The 23,362-nt window shown below is 41.2% G+C and overlaps 1 protein-coding gene across 1 annotated transcript in view; it reads left to right on the plus strand.

The window, feature by feature from the left end:
* Nucleotides 1–23,362, plus strand: part of GRAMD1A (GRAM domain containing 1A) — a 312,874-nt gene that overhangs the window by 137,399 nt on the left and 152,113 nt on the right. The window contains exons 5-7 of the mRNA XM_053691281.1: nucleotides 1,195–1,298; nucleotides 8,493–8,588; nucleotides 10,007–10,087. Coding sequence (XP_053547256.1) covers nucleotides 1,195–1,298; nucleotides 8,493–8,588; nucleotides 10,007–10,087 — 281 coding nt within the window. The remainder of the gene's footprint in view (nucleotides 1–1,194; nucleotides 1,299–8,492; nucleotides 8,589–10,006; nucleotides 10,088–23,362) is intronic.

Raw genomic sequence — 23,362 nt, forward strand, 5'->3', positions numbered from 1 at the left:
ATATCACACACACGGGTGACACTGTATTACACACAAACAGTAGATAACACTGTATCACACACATGGTTGACACTATAACACATGCACAAACACAACTGACACTATCTCATACACAGGTGACACTATTACACAAACACAAGTGACACTATCTCACACAGGTGACACTGTTACACACAAGGGTGTCACTATATCACACACAGGTGACACTATTACACACACACTGATACTGTATCACACACACAACTGACAATAGCACACACACAGGTGACACTATTAAAATGGGTGACACTGTATCACACACACAGATTACAAGGTATCACACACAAGGGTGCATCTTGTACGGTTATACTGTATCACACACACAACTGACACTATCTCACACACACACACAGGTGACACTGTATTACACACAGAGGTGCCCCTATCATACACATGGGTTACACTGTATCACACACTCATACATAAATGACACTGTATCAGACACACACATACATAGTTGACACTATCACACATGCAGATTACATTGTATCACACATGGTTGACACTATAACACATACACAAACACACAACAGACACTGTATCACACACAGATGTGACACTATCATACACATGGGTGACACTGTATCACACACTCATACACAAATGATACTGTATCACACACACATACATAGTTGACAGTATCACACACACACAGATTACATTGTATCACACACATGGGTGACACTATAACATACACAAACACACAATTGACACTATCTCACACACAGATGACACTATTAAACACAAGGGTGTCACTATATCACACACACACACACGGGTGACACTGTATCACACACAAACAGTAGATAACACTGTATCACACACATGGTTGACACTATAACACATACACAAACACAACTGACACTATCTCATACACAGGTGACACTATTACACAAACACAACTGACACTATATCACACACAGGTGACACTGTTACACACAAGGGTGTCACTATATCATACACTGGTGACACTATTACACACAAATGTGTCACTATATCACACACACGGGTGACACTGTATCACACTCACAAACAGTAGATAACACTGTATCACATACACAGACACTGCATTATAGTTGCATAAACATAATGTAGTCAATGCTGGATGACTTACACACTGCTCTGATCTTTTACCTTTGATCCCTGTCGCATCAGATTACTCCTGTGCATTGCAGAAAGATATTCTACTTCAGGGAAGACTTTACTTATCGGAGAACTGGATCTGTTTCTATAGCAACATCTTCCGATGGGAAACCACTGTGAGTTGAATGTCACTGGGAACAGAATTACTGGGACCCTTGTCTTTTCAATGCATACTGATATTTTAAGGCAAGAAGAAGCTGCCATATTGCGCGGCAGTAAACGTTTGGCAGCCAGGGGTTAATTGAGCTCTATTCTTTATCTCTGTAGGTAGTTTGCAAATATTGTAGAAATTACCCCTACCAAGTTCTTAAAGGGGCATTGTACTCATGCATATTAAACAGCAACATTTAAACATGGTAAATTATTTTTGCCAGCTTAATGGCATAATATCATTTACGTTAACATTCTACTAGTGTTTATTGGCTGTTAATGGCAACTCCCGCAACCCTATTGGAGGGGAGTAACATGCCATGAAGTCTAAGACAGGCAAATCTACAGTTTCTCTTTCCAAAAAAGCTCAAAGAGATTCTGGAACTGAAATACAGTGAAACTGTGAACATCCTATGATGTGGGATAAAATGTTATATTCCAACTCTTTAGTTCACAAAAGAGAAAATTAACTTTTCTCCAACATAGGTGTGTCCGGTCCACGGCGTCATCCTTACTTGTGGGGATATTCTCTTCCCCAACAGGAAATGGCAAAGAGCCCAGCAAAGCTGGTCACATGATCCCTCCTAGGCTCCGCCTTCCCCAGTCATTCTCTTTGCCGTTGTACAGGCAACATCTCCACGGAGATGGCTTAGAGTTTTTTGGTGTTTAAATGTAGTTTTTATTCTTCAATCAAGAGTTTGTTATTTTAAAATAGTGCTGGTATGTACTATTTACTCTGAAACAGAAAAGAGATGAAGATTTCTGTTTGTAAGAGGAAAATGATTTTAGCAACCGTTACTAAAATCGATGGCTGTTTCCACACAGGACTGTTGAGAGGAATTAACTTCAGTTGGGGGAAACAGTGAGCAGACTTTTGCTGCTTGAGGTATGACACATTTCTAACAAGACTAGGTAATGCTGGAAGCTGTCATTTTCCCTATGGGATCCGGTAAGCCATTTTTATTACATAAGAATAAAGGGCTTCACAAGGGCTTTTAAGACTGGTAGACATTTTCTGGGCTAAAACGATTGATATATAAGCATTTTTAATACTTCATAGCTTTGAGGAGTTATTTTATTCTTGGGAATTATGTAAAATAACCGGCAGGCACTGTATTGGACACCTTTTTCTCTAGGGGCTTTCCCTAATCATAGGCAGAGCCTCATTTTCGCGCCTCTATTGCGCAGTTGTTTTTGGGAAGCAAGACATGCAGATGCATGTGTGAGGAGCTCAGATACATAGAAAAAGCTTTCTGAAGGCGTCATTTGGTATCGTATTCCCCTTTGGGCTTGGTTGGGTCTCAGCAAAGCAGATACCAGGGACTGTATAGGGGTTAAATATAAAAACGGCTCCGGTTCCGTTATTCTAAGAGTTAAAGCTTTCAAATTTGGTGTGCAATACTTTTAAGGCTTTAAGACACTGTGGTGAAATTTTGGTGAAATTTGAACAATTCCTTCATACTTTTTCACATTTGCAGTAATAAAGTGTGTTCAGTTTAAAATTTAAAGTGACAGTAACGGTTTTATTTTAAAACGTTTTTTTGTACTTTGTTATCAAGTTTATGCCTGTTTAACATGTCTGAACTATCAGATAGACTGTGTTCTGTATGTGGGGAAGCCAATGTTCCTTCTCATTTAAATAGATGTGATTTATGTGACACAAAATTTAGAGAAAATGATGCCCAAGATGATTCCTCAAGTGAGGGGAGTAAGCATGGTACTGCATCATCCCCTCCTTCATCTACGCCAGTCTTGCCCACACAGGAGGCCCCTAGTACATCTAGTGCGCCAATACTCCTTACTATGCAACAATTAACGGCTGTAATGGATAATTCTATCAAAAACATTTTAGCCAAAATGCCCACTTATCAGCGAAAGCGCGACTGCTCTGTTTTAGAAAATACTGAAGAGCATGAGGACGCTGATGATATTGGTTCTGAAGTGCCCCTACACCAGTCTGAGGGGGCCAGGGAGGTTTTGTCTGAGGGAGAAATTTCAGATTCAGGGAAAATTTCTCAACAAGCTGAACCTGATGTGATTACATTCAAATTTAAATTGGAACATCTCCGCGCTCTGCTTAAGGAGGTGTTATCTACTCTGGATGATTGTGAGAATTTGGTCATTCCAGAGAAATTATGTAAGATGGACAAGTTCCTAGAGGTCCCGGGGCCCCCCGAAGCTTTTCCTATACCCAAGCGGGTGGCGGACATTGTAAACAAAGAATGGGAAAGGCCCGGCATACCTTTCGTCCCTCCCCCTATATTTAAGAAATTGTTTCCTATGGTCGACCCCAGAAAGGACTTATGGCAGACAGTCCCCAAGGTCGAGGGGGCGGTTTCTACTCCAAACAAACGCACCACTATCCCCATAGAAGATAGTTGTGCTTTCAAAGATCCTATGGATAAAAAATTAGAGGGTTTGCTTAAAAAGATGTTTGTTCAGCAAGGTTACCTTCTACAACCAATTTCATGCATTGTTCCTGTCACTACAGCAGCGTGTTTCTGGTTCGATGAACTAGAAAAGGCGCTCAATAAAGATTCTTCTTATGAGGAGATTTTGGACAGAATTCATGCTCTCAAATTGGCTAACTCTTTTACTTTAGACGCCACTTTGCAATTGGCTAGATTAGCGGCGAAAAATTCTGGGTTTGCTATTGTGGCGCGCAGAGTGCTTTGGCTAAAATCTTGGTCAGCGGATGCGTCTTCCAAGAACAAATTGCTTAACATTCCTTTCAAGGGGAAAACGCTGTTTGGCCCTGACTTGAAAGAGATTATTTCTGATATCACTGGGGGCAAGGGCCACGCCCTTCCTCAGGATAGGTCTTTCAAGGCTAAGAATAAACCAAATTTTCGTCCCTTTCGCAGAAACGGACCAGCCCCAAGTGCTACATCCTCTAAGCAAGAGGGTAATACTTCTCAAGCCAAGCCAGCCTGGAGGCCAATGCAAGGCTGGAACAAAGGTAAGCAGGCCAAGAAACCTGCCACTGCTACCAAGACAGCATGAGATGTTGGCCCCCGATCCAGGACCGGATCTGGTGGGGGGCAGACTCTCTCTCTTCGCTCAGGCTTGGGCAAGAGATGTTCTGGATCCTTGGGCGCTGGAAATAGTCTCCCAAGGTTATCTTCTGGAATTCAAGGGGCTTCCCCCAAGGGGGAGGTTCCACAGGTCTCAATTGTCTTCAGACCACATAAAAAGACAGGCATTCTTACATTGTGTAGAAGACCTGTTAAAAATGGGAGTGATTCATCCTGTTCCATTAGGAGAACAAGGGATGGGGTTCTACTCCAATCTGTTCATAGTTCCCAAAAAAGAGGGAACATTCAGACCAATCTTAGATCTCAAGATCCTAAACAAGTTTCTCAAGGTTCCATCGTTCAAAATGGAAACCATTCGAACAATTCTTCCTTCCATCCAGGAAGGTCAATTCATGACCACGGTGGATTTAAAGGATGCGTATCTACATATTCCTATCCACAAGGAACATCATCGGTTCCTAAGGTTCGCCTTTCTGGACAAGCATTACCAGTTTGTGGCACTTCCATTCGGATTAGCCACTGCTCCAAGAATTTTCACAAAGGTACTGGGGTCCCTTCTAGCGGGGCTACGACCAAGGGGCATTGCAGTAGTACCTTACTTGGACGACATTCTGATTCAAGCGTCGTCCCTTCCTCAAGCAAAGGCTCATACGGACATTGTCCTGGCCTTTCTCAGATCTCACGGGTGGAAAGTGAACGTAGAAAAAAGTTCTCTATCTCCGTCAACAAGAGTTCCCTTCTTGGGAACAATAATAGACTCCTTAGAAATGAGGATTTTTCTGACAGAGGCCAGAAAATCAAAACTTCTAAACTCTTGTCAAGTACTTCATTCTGTTCCTCTTCCTTCCATAGTGCAGTGCATGGAAGTAATAGGTTTTATGGTCGCGGCAATGGACATAGTTCCTTTTGCGCGAATTCATCTGAGACCATTACAACTGTGCATGCTCAGTCAGTGGAATGGGGATTATACAGACTTGTCTCCGACGATACAAGTAGATCAGAGGACCAGAGATTCACTCCGTTGGTGGCTGTCCCTGGACAACCTGTCACAAGGGATGAGCTTCCGCAGACCAGAGTGGGTCATTGTCACGACCGACGCCAGTCTGGTGGGCTGGGGCGCGGTCTGGGGACTCCTGAAAGCTCAGGGTCTTTGGTCTCGGGAAGAATCTCTTCTCCCGATAAATATTCTGGAACTGAGAGCGATATTCAATGCTCTCAAGGCTTGGCCTCAGCTAGCAAAGGCCAAATTCATACGGTTTCAATCGGACAACATGACGACTGTTGCGTATATCAACCATCAAGGGGGAACAAGGAGTTCCCTGGCGATGGAAGAAGTGACCAAAATCATTCAATGGGCGGAGACTCACTCCTGCCACTTGTCTGCAATCCACATCCCAGGAGTGGAAAATTGGGAAGCGGATTTTCTGAGTCGTCAGACATTTCATCCGGGGGAGTGGGAACTCCATCCGGAAATCTTTGCCCAAATTACTCAGTTGTGGGGCATTCCAGACATGGATCTGATGGCCTCTCGTCAGAACTTCAAGGTTCCTTGCTACGGGTCCAGATCCAGGGATCCCAAGGCGACTCTAGTAGATGCACTAGTAGCACCTTGGACCTTCAACCTAGCTTATGTATTCCCACCGTTTCCTCTCATCCCCAGGCTGGTAGCCAGGATCAATCAGGAGAGGGCATCGCTGATCTTGATAGCTCCTGCGTGGCCACGCAGGACTTGGTATGCAGACCTGGTGAATATGTCATCGGCTCCACCATGGAAGCTACCTTTGAGACGGGACCTTCTTGTTCAAGGTCCGTTCGAACATCCGAATCTGGTCTCACTCCAACTGACTGCTTGGAGATTGAACGCTTGATTTTATCAAAGCGAGGGTTCTCAGATTCTGTCATTGATACTCTTGTTCAGGCCAGAAAGCCTGTAACTAGAAAAATCTACCATAAAATATGGAAAAAATATATCTGTTGGTGTGAATCTAAAGGATTCCCTTGGGACAAGATAAAAATTCCTAAGATTCTATCCTTTCTTCAAGAAGATTTGGAGAAAGGATTATCTGCAAGTTCTTTGAAGGGACAGATTTCTGCTTTGTCTGTGTTACTTCACAAAAAGCTGGCAGCTGTGCCAGATGTTCAAGCTTTTGTTCAGGCTCTGGTTAGAATCAAGCCTGTTTACAAACCTTTGACTCCTCCTTGGAGTCTCAATTTAGTTCTTTCAGTTCTTCAGGGGGTTCCGTTTGAACCCTTACATTCCGTTGATATTAAGTTATTATCTTGGAAAGTTTTGTTTTTGGTTGCAATTTCTTCTGCTAGAAGAGTTTCAGAGTTATCTGCTCTGCAGTGTTCTCCTCCTTATCTGGTGTTCCATGCAGATAAGGTGGTTTTGCGTACTAAACCTGGTTTTCTTCCAAAAGTTGTTTCTAACAAAAACATTAACCAGGAGATAGTCGTGCCTTCTTTGTGTCCGAATCCAGTTTCAAAGAAGGAACGTTTGTTGCACAATTTGGATGTAGTTCGTGCTCTAAAATTCTATTTAGATGCTACAAAGGATTTTAGACAAACATCTTCCTTGTTTGTTGTTTATTCTGGTAAAAGGAGAGGTCAAAAAGCAACTTCTACCTCTCTCTCTTTTTGGCTTAAAAGCATCATCAGATTGGCTTACGAGACTGCCGGACGGCAGCCTCCTGAAAGAATCACAGCTCATTCCACTAGGGCCGTGGCTTCCACATGGGCCTTCAAGAACGAGGCTTCTGTTGATCAGATATGTAAGGCAGCGACTTGGTCTTCACTGCACACTTTTACTAAATTTTACAAATTTGATACTTTTGCTTCTTCTGAGGCTATTTTTGGGAGAAAGGTTTTGCAAGCCGTGGTGCCTTCCATCTAGGTGACCTGATTTGCTCCCTCCCTTCATCCGTGTCCTAAAGCTTTGGTATTGGTTCCCACAAGTAAGGATGACGCCGTGGACCGGACACACCTATGTTGGAGAAAACAGAATTTATGTTTACCTGATAAATTACTTTCTCCAATGGTGTGTCCGGTCCACGGCCCGCCCTGGTTTTTTAATCAGGTCTGATAATTTATTTTCTTTAACTACAGTCACCACGGTATCATATGATTTCTCCTATGCAATATTCCTCCTTTACGTCGGTCGAATGACTGGGGAAGGCGGAGCCTAGGAGGGATCATGTGACCAGCTTTGCTGGGCTCTTTGCCATTTCCTGTTGGGGAAGAGAATATCCCCACAAGTAAGGATGACGCCGTGGACCGGACACACCGTTGGAGAAAGTAATTTATCAGGTAAACATAAATTCTGTTTTTCATTCTTCAACGTCCCTTTCACACCAAACCCACTAGCGTTAATAGAAAATAATAGGAGTTTAATTGACCATAGCATGTTGTCAATATTTGTCAAGCACTTTCAAAGTAAATGCTTTTGCAGAAATCTAAAGGATTACAGTTATTGTAGGTAATAAACATGACTGATGATTAATGATTTATTGGCTAAAATGTAGTGCAATACCGAGTGCAGTTTATGAGAGATTAACGTTATATATCTACTTACATCCTCATTTGAAGACAAGTAAATAATTATTTATATACTTATGGTATGCAAAATATAAGAGAATATGTTTTATTTTGAGAGGAGTTATATTCTCCATGGGAAGACATAACTATAGGTGTGTCCGAAAACTATTTAGGCTAGATTACAAGTGGAGCTTAAAAAATTGTAATTAAGTGCAAGCACTGCTCAAGTTAAATCAATAGTGCTCCTATTTTTGCGCTCACGCAAATGAAAGACTGTTCTGGCTTTCACTCGCACACTAACTCAAAGGTGCGCTAGGACAACTGCGCTAAAGCTGAAGGTGCGTTAAGAATACTTTGAAGACTTGTAATATCAATTTGCGTGCTAATCCTAGCGCGGTCCAGCAATGTTGAAGCTGTTATGGAAATATGTTGCTATATGTTTGTATTAGGCAATATAATTAACCCATTTGTTGCCAGAAAAAGCTGCCGCGTATAATTTTGTGTTTCTTGTAATAGGCTGATTTGACCTGGGGAGAGGGTGCTTAAAGGGTGCAATATTCTACACTGATTTATTTTGTTTTGTTTTATCAGATAACCATTCAGTTAAAGGACATCCAATGTATTAAGAAAGAGAAGACGGCAAAGCTAATTCCTAATGCTATCCAAGTGTGCACTGAAACTGAGAAGGTGAGATGCTTATTCTTCCGTAGTAGTTGCTACAGATCTCTGGTTCGGATGCGCTGCTTTCAGTATATTGTAAACATAATGGTGATGGGAAGAGTATACACCCTCTTGGCTGTGCCAGATAAGCAACCACGAACAGTCATACAGACACATGTGCTAAATATGGGGGGTTCCAAAAGTACAGTTTTGTGGGGGGGTTAATTTAAAAAAAGAAATGCTCTAATAAAAGAGAGCATGTTAGTTTTACACTAAAATGTCATTTTAACCCCATAAATATTCCACATCAGCCCCAGTGTTACTGTAACTTTTGTTCTGATCATTATAATGTTATCACTATTTTAATAAATGAATCCCCCCTTCTTGTTACATAACATTAGTATATACAGCTAGTGATTTGATCAGGCATACAATTGCCTGCTCCTGAATGGCCCAATATTAATTTGCAGCAATGCAGAAGTGTGCTGGATGTGAGACTGTTTCTGAATCGTGTGTCACATTATACCAGAGTGTGACTTCACAGGTCTGCAGCAGTAATTTTCCATTCACCAGGGAATCGTAGAGGAGTATATTTGCCAGGGCAAATCCTCTAATTATTGCCCACCTGGAATCAGCTTTAGCAGAAGATACTGTAGTCTGTCTTTTTCAGCACTTGGATCCTTTGCCAGAGTCATTATTCCAGGACACATGATGTGACAGGCGTATAAATCACTCAGCGTGTTCACTGAAAATATGAGTCAGATCTATATGCCTGAAATATATCTGTATCATTATCACTAAGAATGAGTCTATATGATCCATACATGGCAACTGTGCCCATTCTGGTCATTTAATCATCTTGTACCAGGCCTCCCAGTCTCTGGTTATTATCCCTTGTGCTATCGTTAGAGGTGACAGAACGACTCTCCTAATCACTGAGCTGTTTGAACTTTACTCTTAGTGTAAATATCAGGGCACTTTATCAGGCAAATAAAGTGCTTCGTTTGTCATTAACACCTTATCTGCCTGTGAGCTCCCACATCAGCACACCATTCTTCTCCTGACCGAGCACAACCATGTAGCTGGTGCCTGTCACACGTGTAACCTGTCAGTGTGGCCCTTTCTATTCCTATTCTGTGAGCGTTTATGGTATTTGATTTCTTTTTTGTTGACATTTCTACCTTGTAAGGCATTGCCTTTGGTGTTTCTATGAGACTGTTTGTTTTTATAATTATTTATGTCTCTATATGTATTTACTTTTCAATACTTTTCCTGTCTTCTTGTGTACCTGTCTGTCTCTGTTCATTTCATCTCTGACTAAATATGATACTTCAAAATATTGTTCTACCGATAAAACCTTCTGCATTATCTGTTGTCTGTCCACTATGCCACGGACGCTTTTCTGCTGTGACATCTGACTTATCTAATTTCCTTTCCCTCCGTAGCACTTTTTTACTTCTTTTGGAGCCAGAGATCGCTCATTCCTGCTGATTTTCCGCCTTTGGCAAAATGCACTTCTAGATAAGGTAAGAAAGCTTATAGGCTGCTCTTTAATGCAATTTATAACTAGTAATGGTTAAGCCCATATTTTATAATAAAAAAAAAAAGATTTAAAGATTGCAACACTTTTATATAAAAAAATACAGATATGTAGGATTGGCTTTACTAACACAGTGAATACAATGCAGCAAATATAGCTAAACAGGTCCTACTGAATTGGTTCTGAAACATGGTTTGTAAGATGGAAATGTAAACTGTCTCCACTATATTAAAAAAGTGTATAAACTTAAACTTACTATTGTTTATATTAAAGGGACAGTATACACTCATTTTCATATAACTGCATGTAATAGACACTACTATAAATAATAAGATGCACAGATACTGATATAAAAATCCAGTAAAAAATTGTTTAAAAACTTACTTAGAAGCTGTCAGTTTGGCTCTGTTGAAAAGGTAGCTGGAAAGCCCACTGCAAGTGGCAAATAAGACACTACCCCCTCCCCCTTCTTTTGCATATGAAAAGACCCTTTACACAAACAGGAGCAAGCTGGAGAAGGTAGCTGACGGTATTCACATAAAACTTTGGGGCTTGGTTAGGAGTCTGAAAATCAGTGCAATGTTATTTATAAATAAGCAAAACTATACAGTTATTTTTTTAAAAAAAGTTTATGGGCTATATAAATAGATCATCTACAAAATATTTATGCAGAGAAAAAATTAGTGTATAATGTCCCTTTAAGAAAATAGCTAGTTTTTTTATTGCTTTTGAGTATAAATGGTAGTACAGAGAGCAGGACAAATATTCTTCCATTACTGAGCATTTCTTCTCTTTAAAGGACTTTGTTGTGAGTGCACAGATGAGAAAGGACAATTTGAATAAAGTTCAACTCAGTGGCCTCTATTTAGCAAAGTCTGGCGGACCTGATCCGACAGTGCGGATCAGGTCCGCCAGACCTCGCTAAATACGGAGAGCAATACGCCAATCGGCCGCCAGCAGGGGGGTGTCAATCAACCCGATCGTACTCGATCGGGTTGAATTGCGCCGATGTCTGTCCGCCTGCTCAGAGCAGGCGGACAGGTTATGGAGCAGCGGTCTTTAGACCGCTGCTTCATAACTGGTGTTTCTGGCGAGTCTGAAGACTCGCCAGAAACACGGGCCGTCAAGCTCCTTTCGGAGCTTGATAGATAGGCCTCAGTGTGTCAGAGATTATCAGGCAACAACTGATTGATATATTTATTTGTGTGTGTGTAAAGAGGGCTTGAAAATCCCACTAGTTTGAGACAAGTAAGACATTGCAGTGGATGAGTAAAGAATTTGACTTTTTCTTATCTTTAACACTGAGGGTGACTTTTTTCTTCTATACTAGTAATTCTTAATCCATGTCTATCACCATAGTATCACACACACACAGATACTGTATTAGGGAAATACATTGCTTTTCACAAAGCTGTACTGTTATTATAAAACAATTAATTGAATCAAATTTTTTGGAAATTAGTTTGTTTGTGGTCAAAATTAAACTTTCATGATTCAGATAGGGCATGCAATTTTAAACAACTTTTCAATTTACTTTTATCATCAAATTTACTTTGTTCCCTTGGTGGTATTTTTGAACAGCTAAACCTAGCTAGGCTCAAACTGATTTCTAAACCGTTGAAAACCGCCTCTTAGCTCAGAGCATTTTGAAAGTTTTTCACAGTTAGACAGTACTAGTTCATGTGTGTCATATAGATAACACTGTGCTCACTCCCGTGGAGTTATTTAGGAGGCTGCACTGATTGGCTAAACTGCATGTCTGTCAAAAGCACTGAGATAAAGGGGCAGTCTGCAGAGGCTTAGATACAAGGTAATCACAGTGGTAAAACATATATTAATATAAATGTCTTGGTTATGCCAAACTGGGGAACGGGTAATACATGGATTATCTATCTTTTTAAACAATAACAAATCTGATGTAGACTTTCCCTTTAATGTAACTCACACTATTGAGGGTGATTTGTAAAGATGTAGGGTACCCGCCAGTGCCATACAATAAGATTTGTCTTTTCTGCTACTGGAGATTGTAAAGTCACAGGTTGTGACAGCTGATGTGAGGGGGACATTGAGTCTCATCCAGAGCTATTGTTATCTGCGTTTACTATCGCTTGTTTATTTTTACCTAAGAGGAAACATGGAAACCACAAGCCTCTTCTGTGAAGTGTGGGAGATTAAATTCCTCTCTCTGTCTGATAAGCCACATGCACTCTCCAACTCTCAGTGTTGAAAAATTCCCATGAATCTTAGCACCTTGATATGGCTTACTTCCTAAAATTGAATAATACCTCCTGCTACCCTAAATTTGTCTGGAATCCGAGAGCCAAACATACCATTTTTACATGCTCATGCAGTGGAGCTACTGTGTAACCATTGTTTAAAGGGACATGAAACCCAAATTTTCTTTCATGATTTAGAAAGAGAAAGCAATTTAAACAACTTTCTTTCTAATGACACGGTGAGTCCACGGATCATCAGTAATTACTATTGGGAATATCACTCCTGGCCAGCAGGAGGAGGCAAAGAGCACCACAGCAAAGCTGTTAAGTATCACTACCCTTCCCACAACCCCCAGTCATTCTCTTTGCCTGCGTTGCAAGGAGGTGGTAAAGTTTAGATGTCTGATAGAAATTTCTTCAATCAAGATTTTTTTTATTTTAAAGCAGAGCAGGTTGGCTCTGATCTTTCCTGGGGTTTAGCTGTAGTCCACTTCAGTCTCTGGCTTTTAAGCAATTGGGAGCTTGTGGGGTATAATCCTCACTGCGCCTTCTAAACAGTTGTTGCTGCCCTGTCTTGAAAGCCTGAGTAGGATTATTCAGTCTTTCTTTGCTTTTACAGGTCCATGTGAGGAGGTTTGCCTCTCAAACCAAGTGAGCTGCCCTGCTGCCGGGCAGTGTTGAATTCAGGTAAGTGCCTAGTTTAATTTTCTTGGGTCAGGAGAATATGGCACTTTTACAGTTAAATCTGTATGGGGCTTTTAATATTTACAATCCTATTTAGGCTTAATGGGATTAAGGTAGGCAGTTTATGCAGGCATTGGGGGCTTGAGGAGCAGTAGCATATTTACTGGTATTGCTGCTGTTATGTGTGTTCTTGCGAGGTAACTCGTTATAAGAGGCTTAGCTCCGGTTAAAGGGACACTGTACCCAAAATTTTTCTTTCGTGATTCAGATTGAGCATGAAATTTTAAGCAACTTTCTAATTTACTCCTATTATCAAATTTTCTTTGTTCTATTGCTATCATTATTTGAAAAAGAAGGCATCTCAGCTTTTTTTTTGTTTCAGTACTCTGGACAGCACTTTTTTATTGGTGGATGAATTTATCCACCAATCAGCAAGGACAACCCAGGTTGTTCACCAAAAATGGGCCGGCATCTAAACTTACATACTTGCATTTCAAATAAAGATACCAAGAGAATGAAGAAAATGTGATATTAGGAGTAAATTAGAAAGTTGCTTAAAATTTCATGCTCAATCAGAATCAGGAAAGAATATTTTTGGGTACAGTGTCCCTTTAAATTCCGGACTTGGTGGAATGTGTTTTGTATGTTTTACTTATGTGACGGCTACAGGGAGGCTAATGGCGACTGGGAGTTCAGTTTAGATACGCCCACGATTAGGAGGGTGGGCTTTTCTGAGGCGGCAAAATAGTGTTGCACACATCTGGTTTCTCCTTCTGTGCGGTCCGGTATAGAGGGGTTTGTTGCGTCTCTGCTAGCAAGGAACTTGTCGTCTGGTAGCCTGTTTGAGCAGCTCTGGGTCCGGAACGTTGAAATCTCTTCTTTCCGTTTTCCAGTAGGACAGGTAGGCACCTCAGCAAAGAGTGCTGAGGTGAAGAGGCTGTCTGAGGTTACGAGTGAGCAGATACTCTACGGTTGCAAGTTGATTATAAAGTTTAATTTTAAAATTTAAAGTGACAGTAACATTTTTGTTTTTTTAAATTAAATAAGGACATTTTATTTAATTTGGTTTGTTTTTTGGGTAAAGATGGAGCAAGAGGCCCTGCAAAACGTTACATGTAGTTTGTGTTTTGATTCCAATGTTGAACCATCAATCCCTTTCTGTTCCTCATGTAATTGAAAGAACATTACATTACAGGGATAGACTTTTTGATTCTGAGCCATCATTATCTAAGGCAGATGCTGTTTAGGGGTCTCCTGTTCAATATATGCCGCAGCTTTCTCCTCAAGTGTCCCACCAGTGCCCTGCGCTTCCTCTCACACTCCGATTGGAGTTGCCTTGCAAAACATTGTTACCCACATATCCTCTGCGGTTACTGATGCGCTGTCTGCTTTTCCCATGCTGCAGGGAAAGCGCATTAGGAAATTTAAAGAATCAGTGAGTACGTTTTCTGACACAGTTGTGGCTATTCCGAATGTTCCCTCCCAGAAGTCTGAGGAGGAAGATACTTGGGTAGCATCTGAGGGTGAAATCTCAGACTCAGACAGTGTAATTCCTTCTTCTAATGCTGAAGTTGTATCCTTCAGGTTTAAGCTAGAACACCTCCATTTGTTACTTAAGGAGGTTTTGGCCACCTTGGACGACTCCGACATGACTGTCGTAGTCAATCCTAAGAAATCTAGTAAGCTAAACAAATACTTTGATGTACCTTCCGCAGTGGAGGTTTTCCTGTACCAGACCGGGCTATAGAGATCATTGCTTGGAAATGGGAGAGACCTGGTATCCCTTTTTCTCTATCCCCAATTTTTAAGAAGATGTTTCCAGTAGCTGACTCTATCAAGGAGTCTTGGCAGACGGGCCCCAAGGGGGAAGGGGCAATTTCCACTTTGGCTAAGAGAACCACTATCCCCATATAGAATAGCTGTTCTTTTAAGGATCCTATGGCTAAGAAGTTGGAAGGGTTACTTAAAAAGATGTATGTACGCCAGGGTTTACAATGGCAACCTGCAGTATGTATTGCTACCGTCACCAGTGAGGCTGCATACTGTTTTGATGCGTTATCTGATTCTATTCAGACAGATACCCCCCTTGAAGAGATCGAGGATAGGATCAAGGCCTTAAAGTTGGATAATTCCTTTATTATGGATGCTTCTTTACAAGTTATTAAGTTGAGAGCAAAGATTTCTGGCTTTGCCGAACTGGCCTGCAGAGCTTTTTGGTTGAAGTCCTGGTCTGCGGATGTGCCATCTAAGTCTAAGCTTTTAGCGATTCCCTACAAGGGTAAGACCTTGTTTGGGCCAGACTTGGCTGAAATTATTTCAGACATTACGGGAGGAAAGGGTCATTTCCTCCCTCAGGATAAAAGGAATAAGCAGAAAGGACGTCAGAGTAATTTTCGTTCCTTTCGAAACTTTAAAGGTAAGCCTTCCTCTCCCTCTGCCAAGCAGGAACAGTCCAAGTCTTCCTGGAAGTCCAATCAGTCTTGGAACAAGGGGAAGCAATCTAAGAAGCCAGTTAATGACTCAAAGTCAGCATGAAGGATCTGCCCCTGATCCGAGAGCGGATCTTGTGGGGGGCAGACTTTCTTTCTTTGTTCAGGCCTGGGTTCAGGATTTTCCGGATCCCTGGGCGGTGGACAGCGTGTCCCAGGGATACAAACTAGAGTTCAAGACCTTTCCTCCCAGGAGCAGGTTCCTCCTCTCAAGATTATCTGTAGACCAGATAAAAAGAGAGGCATTCTTACATTGTGTCTGGGATTTATCCAATATGGGAGTGATAGGGTCTAGGATTCTACTCCAATCTGTTCGTGGTTCCCAAAAAAGAGGGAACTTTCAGACCAATTTTAGATCTCAAGAGTCTAAACAAGTTCCTCAGTGTACCGTCCATTTAAGATGGAAACTATTCATTCCATTCTTCCCTTGGTTCAAGAGGGTCAATTCATGACAAAAGTAGATTTAAAGGATGCGTACCTGCATGTTCCCATCCACAGGGATCATCATAAGTTTCTGAGGTTTGCGTTTCTAGACAAACACTTTCAGTTTGTGGGTCTTCCATTCGGCCTTGCCACAGCTCCCAGGATTTTCTCAAAGGTTCTGGGAGCACTGTTGGCGGTGCTCCGGTTGCGGGGAATTGCTGTGGCGCCTTATCTGGACGACATTCTCGTTTAGGCACCATCTTTTCAACAAGCAAACTCCCACACAGAGGTGTTGTTATCTTTTCTGCGCTCTCACGGATGGAAGGTGAATTTGGGAAAGAATTCCTTGAATCCAGCTACAAGGGTAGTGTTCTTGGGAACCATAATAGATTCCTTATCAATAAAGATATTTCTGACAGAGGTCAGAAAAACAAAGATCTTCGACTCTTGTCTTGCCCTTCAGTCCTCTCCTCGGCCGTCAGTGGCCCAATGTATAGAGGTGATTGGTCTGATGGTAGCTGCCGTGGACATCATTCCGTTTGCCCGGTTCCATCTAAGACCTCTGCAGTTATGCATGCTCAAATAATGAATCGGGGATTATGCGACAAGAGTTTCTCTTCCTTGGTGGTTGTCTCAGGAACATCTCTCCCAGGGAACCTGCTTCCGCAGACCTGCCTGGGTGATTGTGACCATGGATGCCAGCCTGCTGGGTTGGGGAGCAGTCTGGGGCTCGCTAAAGGCTCAGGGTATATGGACTCGGGAGGAGTCAGTTCTCCCCATAAACATCCTAGAGCTGAGGGCAATCTTCAATGCTCTTCTGACCTGGCCTCAGTTAGCTTCAGCCCGGTTTATCAGGTTCCATTCGGACAACATAACTTCAGTGGCTTACATCAACCATCAGGGAGGAACTCAGAGTTCCTTGGCCATAACAGAGGTAGCCAAGATTATTCAGTGAGCAGAGACCGACAACTGCTGTCTAGCTGCAATCCACATTCCAGGAGTGGACAATTGGGAAGCGGATTTTCTGAGCAGATAGACCTTTCACCCGGGGAATGGCAACTCCACCCAGAGGTGTTTTCCAGCTTGATTCTCAAATGGGGACAGCTGGAGCTGGATCTCATGGCATCTTGACAGAATGCCAAGCTCCCGAGGTACGGGTTGAGGTCAAGGGATCCTCAGGCTGTACTGATAGATGCTCTGGCGGTTCCTTGGAATTTCAGTCTAACATACCTATTTCCCCCGTTCGCTCTCCTTCCACGGGTCTTTGCTCGAATCAAACAGGAGAAGTCGTCAGTGATCCTCATTGCACCGGAGTGGCCTCGCAGGATCTGGTATGCAGACCTAGTGGAGATGTCTTCTCTTCCACCTTGGAGACTTCCACTAAGGAAGGACCTTCTACTTCAAGGGCCTTTCCTTCATCCAAATCTCGTTTCTTTGAAGCTGACTGCTTGGAGATTGAACGCTTAATTCTATCTAAGCTCGGGATTTCGGAGTCGGTCATTGAGACCTTGATTCAGGCTCTTAAGCCTGTGATGAGAACGTTTTACCATAAGATATGGCGCAGATATCTGTTCTGGTGTGAATCCAAGTGGTTTTCGTGGAGTAGAGTCAGGATTCCTAGAATTTTGTCCTTTTTCCAGGAAGGTCTGGAGAAGGGTTTGTCTGCGAGTACTTTGAAGGGTCAAATATCTGCCTTATCTATATTGTTACATGAACGTCTGGCGGATGTGCCAGATGTGCAATCCTTCTGTCAGGCCTGTGTTCAAATCTGTTACTCCTCCCTGGAGTCTTAACCTTGTTCTTAAAGTGTTCAGCAGGCTCCAATTGAGCCTATGCATTCCTTAGATATTAAGATGTTATTTTGGAAAGTTTTGTTTCTTGTTGCAATTTCCTCTGCTCGTAGAGTCTCTGAATTCTCTGCGTTGCAGTGCGAATCCCCTTACCTTATTTTTCATTCGGATAAGGTAGTTCTGCGTACTAAGTTGGGTTTCCTTCCTAAAGTGGTTTCGGATAGGAACATTAATCAAAAAATTGTTGTTCCTTCCCTGTGTAATAACCCTTCTTCTCATAAAGAGCGTTTACTGCACAACCTAGATATGGTGCGTGCGTTGAAATTCTATTTACAGGCGACTAAGGATGTTCGCCAGTCTTCTGCCTTGTTTGTCGCTTTCTCTGGGAAACGCAAGGGTCAGAAAGCTACGGCTACTTCTCTTTCTTTGTGGTTGAGGAGTATAATTTGTTTGGCCTATGAAACTGCTGGACAGTAGCCTCCTTAGAGAATCACGGCTCATTCCACGAGGGCTGTTTCCTCCTCCTGGGCATTCAAAATGAAGCTTCTGTGGAACAGATTTGCAAGGCTGCAACTTGGTCCTCTCTACACACTTTTCAAAATGTTATAAGTTTGACACGTTTGCCTCGGCTGAGGCTTCTTTTGGGAGAAAGGTTCTTCAAGCAGTGGTGCCTTCTGTTTAGGTTCCCTGTCTTGTCCCTCCCTTATCATCTGTGTCCTCATTAGAAAGCAAACTAAATTTATGCTTACCTGATTAATTTATTTATTTCTTGACACGGTGAGTCCACGGCCCGCCCTGTATTTTTCAGACAGGTTTTTTGTCGTGTAAACATCAGGCACCTCTGCACCTTGTGTTGCTTCCTTTCTCTCCTTTTCCTTCGGTCGAATGACTGGGGGTGGTGGGAAGGGAAGTGATATTTAACAGCTTTGCTGTGGTGCTCTTTGCCTCCTCCTGCTGGCCAGGAGGGATATTTCCAATAGTAATTACTGATGATCCGTGGACTCACTGTGTCAAGAAATAAATAAATATATCAGGTAAGCATAAGTTTTGTTTTCCAATTTACTTCTATTATCTAATTTGCTTCATTTTCTTGATATCCATTGTTGAAATCCCTGGTATGATTGGCTCACCCATGTGTATTGCTATTTCTTCAACAAATTATATCTGAAGAATGAAGCAAATTAAATAAGAGAAGTAAATTGGAATCTTGTTTAAAATTCTCTAAATCATGAAAAAAAAATTTTGGGTTTCATGTCCCTTTAAAATTGTTCAGTCTATTGCTTTAAATTTCTTTGCTAAACAATTTTTGCAGTAATAACTTAAGTAAGTGTAGTTCACCTATGGCCCAGGGGCTACAATATGGATCTTGAGGGCTTTGTATGTGGCGACCTAGTGAGGTTTTAGGATAATTACGGATTTCAAAAGTCCTCAAATTTCACAGCTCTTCATTTAATTGTTTTAATTTAATTAAAGAATGGTTTATATTGTGCTTCACTACCAGCACTTTGTCATGGCTGAACCGGTTCTGTAATTGTTGAAATATAGAAAAAAAAATGTATGTTACTACATTTAAATTGTAATAGAATACATGTTGTTAAAGTGAAGGTAAACTTTGGTGAATGAAAGCCCTTTTTTAAAAAATACTATTAAAAACAGGGGCACTTTAATTCATCAAAGTTTACAAATCAACCGTTTTGATTAAAAACTTAACTTTTTTTATATTCACAGCCAGAGCAGCTTCCCCCTCCTGAAAATCCTCTATTCACACATCAGCAATGACTAATACGGCTTTCTCCAATCAAGGCTTTCCCCCCAGGATAGTCATTCCCTGAGGCCATGCTGTGATTGGAGGAAGCCGGATTAGTCATTGCTGACGTGTGAAGAGAGGATCTCCGGGTGGGGGAAGCTGCTCTGGCTGTGAAAAGAAAAAAAGGTAAGTTTTTAATCTAAACGGCTGCTTTGTAAACTTTGATGAATGAAAGTGCCCCTGTTTTTAATAGTATTTTTAAAAAAAGGGCTTTCATTCACCAAAGTTTACCTTCACTTTAAAGGGACACTGTACTAATTATTTTTCTGTCATCTATGTGAAAGACCAGCATTTGAAATGTTGATATTTGATTTAATCCTAGTAGCCAGGCTAAATGCAAAATAAAGTTTGAAAACAAAACAGTTGCTTTCATTTAATAAGGACCTTAGTCCCAAGGAAATTGATGACACGTGTTTTGTAATGATGAGCTTTTATGTGCATATATATCTAAGCACTGCTACACTCTTGAAAAAGCTATACCGTGTTTATAGAAGGATGGTATGGCATTTCTCATCAGGTAAAAGTCTGCGCAAACAAGACCTAAAACTTTACAGTCCTATAAATACTACCCCGACACATCCCTATAAATACCCAGACTACCCCGACACATCCCTTTTAATATGTAAACTGAAAATGAGGAGCACCGAATCCAGCAGTAAATGAATAAAATAATGTCCTTTATTATACTTAAAAGTTCATAAACAATTCATACGGTAATAAAAATTGCATATGAAAGCAAGCAAGAAACATGGTTGATGCATTTCAGTTTACGCCATACTTCTAACTGTCTGTTAAAACAACAAACTTTCTGTCCTTCAAAAGAACCGCATGCACTCCAGTTGGGTAATATTACATTACAAAGCAAGTTAACCCTAACCTGTTCTCGCCAATGCTCACCCATTACCAACTGACTTTTCTCAAACAAAAGAGAGGTACGCATTACATTATGTAGATTAATATTAATACAATCTGGTTACGACTGACAATTATCTCAGTGACATTAGGGGCTAGATTAAGAGTGGAGCGATATTTATCACTTCCACTCACTTGTTACCTCTGCTAGTAGTAAGCTTTTTGCGTGCATCGGGTAGTGCATGTATTTCAGTTGAAAGTAAAAGGTTTTCGCACAAGGGCTAACCAGACGCACCCAAAAAGCCAAACTTCGAATATCGCAACCACGTTAACGTATTCCCCCATAGGGGTAGATTTACTAAGCAGAGAATGCTGCAATCTACCCCCCGTAGTTTCCGGCTAGTTGGAAACTTAAGTTAAGAAGCAGCTTAACTACTACACCACCTCTGAGGCGGCGGACTGCAATCATCCCGATCAGATACGATCAGGATGATTGACACCTCCTGCTAGCGTCCGATTGGTCGTGAATGTGCAGAGAGTGGCATTGCACAAGCATTTCACCAGAAATGCTTGTGCAATGTTAAATGCCGACAGCGTATGCCAAAAAAAACTAACAACCTATTCGCGTGAAGACCCAATCGCATCCCCGCCGATCCTCTGGCATCCACCCCAAGTGAATCTTGAGGAATGAGGTTTACAAGGGGGGCTTTGAACCCCCAGGCAGAGGCAAAAGATAGTGAATATGTGTGACTTACAGTGCTTCGTGTATATATATATATCTTTGATGCTGTGATTCAATGCACTCTGAGAAGATTTATCATGTTACATCGGGCTTTACCCACAGCTGCTTGGGTAATGTCAGGTTTACCCGGGTAATGCTAGGATTACCGAATTTCTTACTTTACTCTCAAAATATACTTATGTTTTATGTGTATATATGTCTGTAAGTACATATGTACACACGTATATATAGTTAAAGCCCTTTTTAGCGCTTTTTCTTCCTGACACCTGAGACTTCATATCTCTGAGCCCTTATAACTTTTTTGTGCAATATTTTTTCTTAAATATTTTTATTAGATAGTGTTATTATGAGTGTAACTGTACTTTTAAGTATAATTATGATGTTTTTGTGCCACTTTATTGTCTCGCGTAACAGTCAACCAGAGCTCTAAAGTCGAGCTATCGCGACACTCGTTAAATTCAATTGCGCTCAAGCAAACACATTTACTTTCAATCTGTAATATGCGCAATCAACTCCTTTTTGCTCATGCACAATAGTTAACGCGCCACTCGTAAACTAACCCTAGATAAGATAATCCCTACTGTCTCTAAAATAGCTTTAACAACCTAAGTCCTTGAAAATTCTTATCATATTGAAACAAAAGGGGAGCAATACAAAATTACGTGATCAAACCTTTTCCTCTACTAGTTGCCTATCTGAAAATATATAGTGTGACCTCAGTCTTCAGCTGGATTGCTATTGGCATTTTCACAATTACACAAATATTGACTGACATACTCTTAAAATATTACAGATTGAAAGTAAAATATATAATATAATCCACTTTTATATTTTTGTTGTCAGTATTATAATGCAAAAAGCCTATTTCTGGAATCTGAAATAATGTAATGATACCCAGTATCTAATCCATATTTGCCAGCACTCTTTAATTTGCTTACAATTATTTTTGTTATTATTTTTGTTATTGCTTGTTAGTATTGTATGTGTCCCACACCTACATAAAAAGTTATCCATTTGGTACCCTTGACTTTATTTTAAAAATCTAAAAGATTTCTCTTTTCTCTAATAATTTGTCCTTATTTCCTTCTCTTTTTGGTGGCAACACTTTTTCAATAATTGTCCATCTTTATTAATACCCACACCATCCCGACATCCTTAAAAATACCCACACCACCACAACACATGACTAATAATACCCACACCACCCTGACACATCCCAAACAATACCCACACCATCCAGACACGGTACTAATAATACCCTGACACATCCCAAACAATACCCACACCACCCAGACACTGTACTAATAATACCCTGACACATCCCAAACAATACCCACACCATCCAGACACGGTACTAATAATACCCTGACACATCCCAAACAATACCCACACCATCCAGACACGGTACTAATAATACCCTGACACATCCCAAACAATACCCACACCACCCTGACACATTCCAAGCAATACCCACACCATCCAGACATGGTACTAATAGTACCCTGACACATCCCAAACAATACCTACACCACCCCAATACATTACTTATAATACCTACACCACCCTGACACATCACTAACAATACCTACACCACCCCGACACATCACTAATAATACCTACACCACCCCGACACATCACTAATAATACCTACACCACCCGACACATCCCTAACAATACCTACACCACCATGACACATCACTAACAATACCTACACCACCCTGACACATCCCTAACAATACCTACACCACCCTGACACATAACTAACAATACCTACACCACCCTGACACATCACTAATAATTCCTACACCAACCCAACATATCACTAATAATACTTACACCACTCATCAGTAGCAATACCTACACCACCCTGACACATCAATAACAATACCACCCCAACACATCACTTATAGTATCCAATCTACAACCTAATAATTAAAATATTACCAGGCACAGCCCAGACTACCCTGATGCAGCCCAAGTGTCACACCAATGTCTGGCATGCCTAATTCTTACATCCCATACACTATGGAAAATAGCTATCTTGTCGAGATTAGCTACCTCGCATGTGCGCATGCTCACAATTACGTAATTGCATTCCACAGATGTTTGAAAAGTATCTTTGGAATGCAATTACGTAATTATAAGCATGCGTACATCCTCGGGTAGCCAATCTAGACAGAGATAAAAAATAGTCTGCTATTCAATCTTAAAGCAGCGATGTCCATGCGCGCATGCATAGTTTAAGATCTTGGTAGCTA

Source organism: Bombina bombina, chromosome 8 (assembly GCF_027579735.1).
Source record: "Bombina bombina isolate aBomBom1 chromosome 8, aBomBom1.pri, whole genome shotgun sequence".
In the NCBI taxonomy this organism is placed as follows: Eukaryota; Metazoa; Chordata; class Amphibia; order Anura; family Bombinatoridae; genus Bombina; species Bombina bombina.